Raw genomic sequence first — 1493 nt, 5'->3', positions numbered from 1 at the left:
GACTGCACCATAGAGCGAGTTACATACACTGGGCGAGTTATAATCAGTTAGGATGAAAGCAGGTTGATTGGCTCATCATGGCAAATTAATTAAGAATTAACTATGATAGTTTCCAACCAAACCACATGGAGATCAACCTACATGGATACATTGTTACCAATAGGGTTTTGATATCCCATTACTAATAATCACTTTCCCCCAACTTTACCATATAGTACTTATATAGGTTTTAAAAATATACCTTAATTCTAGGCATAGTGACTGTAGGTGGTTCTGCTACTGACACATAGATACAGGCTGATTTATTTTTTAATAACTGTCCAGTGTAAGGCATGTATTCTTCTGTTGCAAAGTCATATCGCAAGCCATCAATCACCATGAGGATTACTGTGTTCTCACCAGAATTGTACACTTCATGACCATCAATACTGGAAAACAAACAATTGTACAAAATAATAATAGTTTAAAATGATACAGAGGGCTATTGTCCTTTATTGAAAAATGCAGTATTATATCTATTTTTGAAATGTAAATAAATATAGATTTAAGTTTAAAAAGATTGCATAGAGTTAACAATAAAATCATTTATATTAAGCCTTAAAGAATGAGTTATATTGACAAATTTTATGATTAAGTAAAAAAGAATTAAACTTTTTATTTTTATTATAATCTATACATGCATAAATAATCACCCTAATGGAATAAAAACTAATTTTTTGGATTTATATTTTCCTTAGTTTTATTACAATGAACTTGATTTAAGAAAAAATATTACTTACCTGACACCATCAATAAAGTTAGGCAAGTCATCCATATGGGCCAGTGTTCCTGAATGATATTTTAATGGAAAAAATCCATAAAGGAACAACATTAATGCCCCTATAGCTATAACAAGGAGACAAAGGCTTGTCCATCTGTTCTGCAGCCAGGACTGCATGTTTCAGATGACGATATTATACTAATTGCCTAGTAAAGTTAAATAACCGCACACGCCGGTATTGCGTTAATGAAAAATCGAGATTGCAAACATAAATCACAATGTATACTCAGTATTACACCTATGAATTTCCCGGCAAAATCAGGTTTGGCAATCAATTTAATACGTCTGTATGCATTATATAATTGTGTAGTGAAAATGAATATACAATTAATTGAAATATAATACAGAACTATTTTGTATTGTATGTAATTAATATATTGTTTACGATTACTTCATTTCAATTTATATTATTATTTCATTTCATTGGCAATTAACATTGACCCTGACGTTGACGTTGTCAAATTAACTGTCAGTGTCAAAGTTTTTTATAAGTACCCATAGAAGTACCTTTGAATATCTTTGCAGTTACTATTAAAGATTTACTATGACTCAACAATTTTTTTTTATTTTAAATCCTTTGATTTTGAACTATAATGTGCTTTAATAGAATTTAATTAAATCTAATCTAATGAATAATTAATCCAACCGACTGACTGAGTCATAACTGATTATA

General features: G+C 29.5%; 1 protein-coding gene across 2 annotated transcripts in view; it reads right to left on the bottom strand.

Moving 5' to 3' along the window:
• Positions 1 to 1248, bottom strand: part of LOC113521923 (GPI ethanolamine phosphate transferase 2) — a 17864-nt gene extending 16616 nt beyond the window's left edge. For both annotated transcript variants that reach the window (XM_026907589.3, XM_026907590.3), the window contains exons 1-2: positions 780 to 1248; positions 242 to 428 (exon numbers count right to left, since the gene is read on the bottom strand). In XM_026907589.3, the coding sequence (XP_026763390.1) occupies positions 242 to 428; positions 780 to 937 (345 nt within the window). In that variant the 5' untranslated portion in view covers positions 938 to 1248. The remainder of the gene's footprint in view (positions 1 to 241; positions 429 to 779) is intronic.
• Between the last annotated feature and the right edge of the window lie 245 nt (positions 1249 to 1493).

This window comes from Galleria mellonella, unplaced genomic scaffold, assembly GCF_026898425.1.
Source record: "Galleria mellonella isolate WM207_F2 unplaced genomic scaffold, CSIRO_AGI_GalMel_v1 utg63, whole genome shotgun sequence".
Taxonomy (NCBI): domain Eukaryota; kingdom Metazoa; phylum Arthropoda; class Insecta; order Lepidoptera; family Pyralidae; genus Galleria; species Galleria mellonella.
The sequence above is the reverse complement of the archived record's forward strand: the minus strand, read 5'-3'. Positions and strand labels throughout refer to the sequence as shown.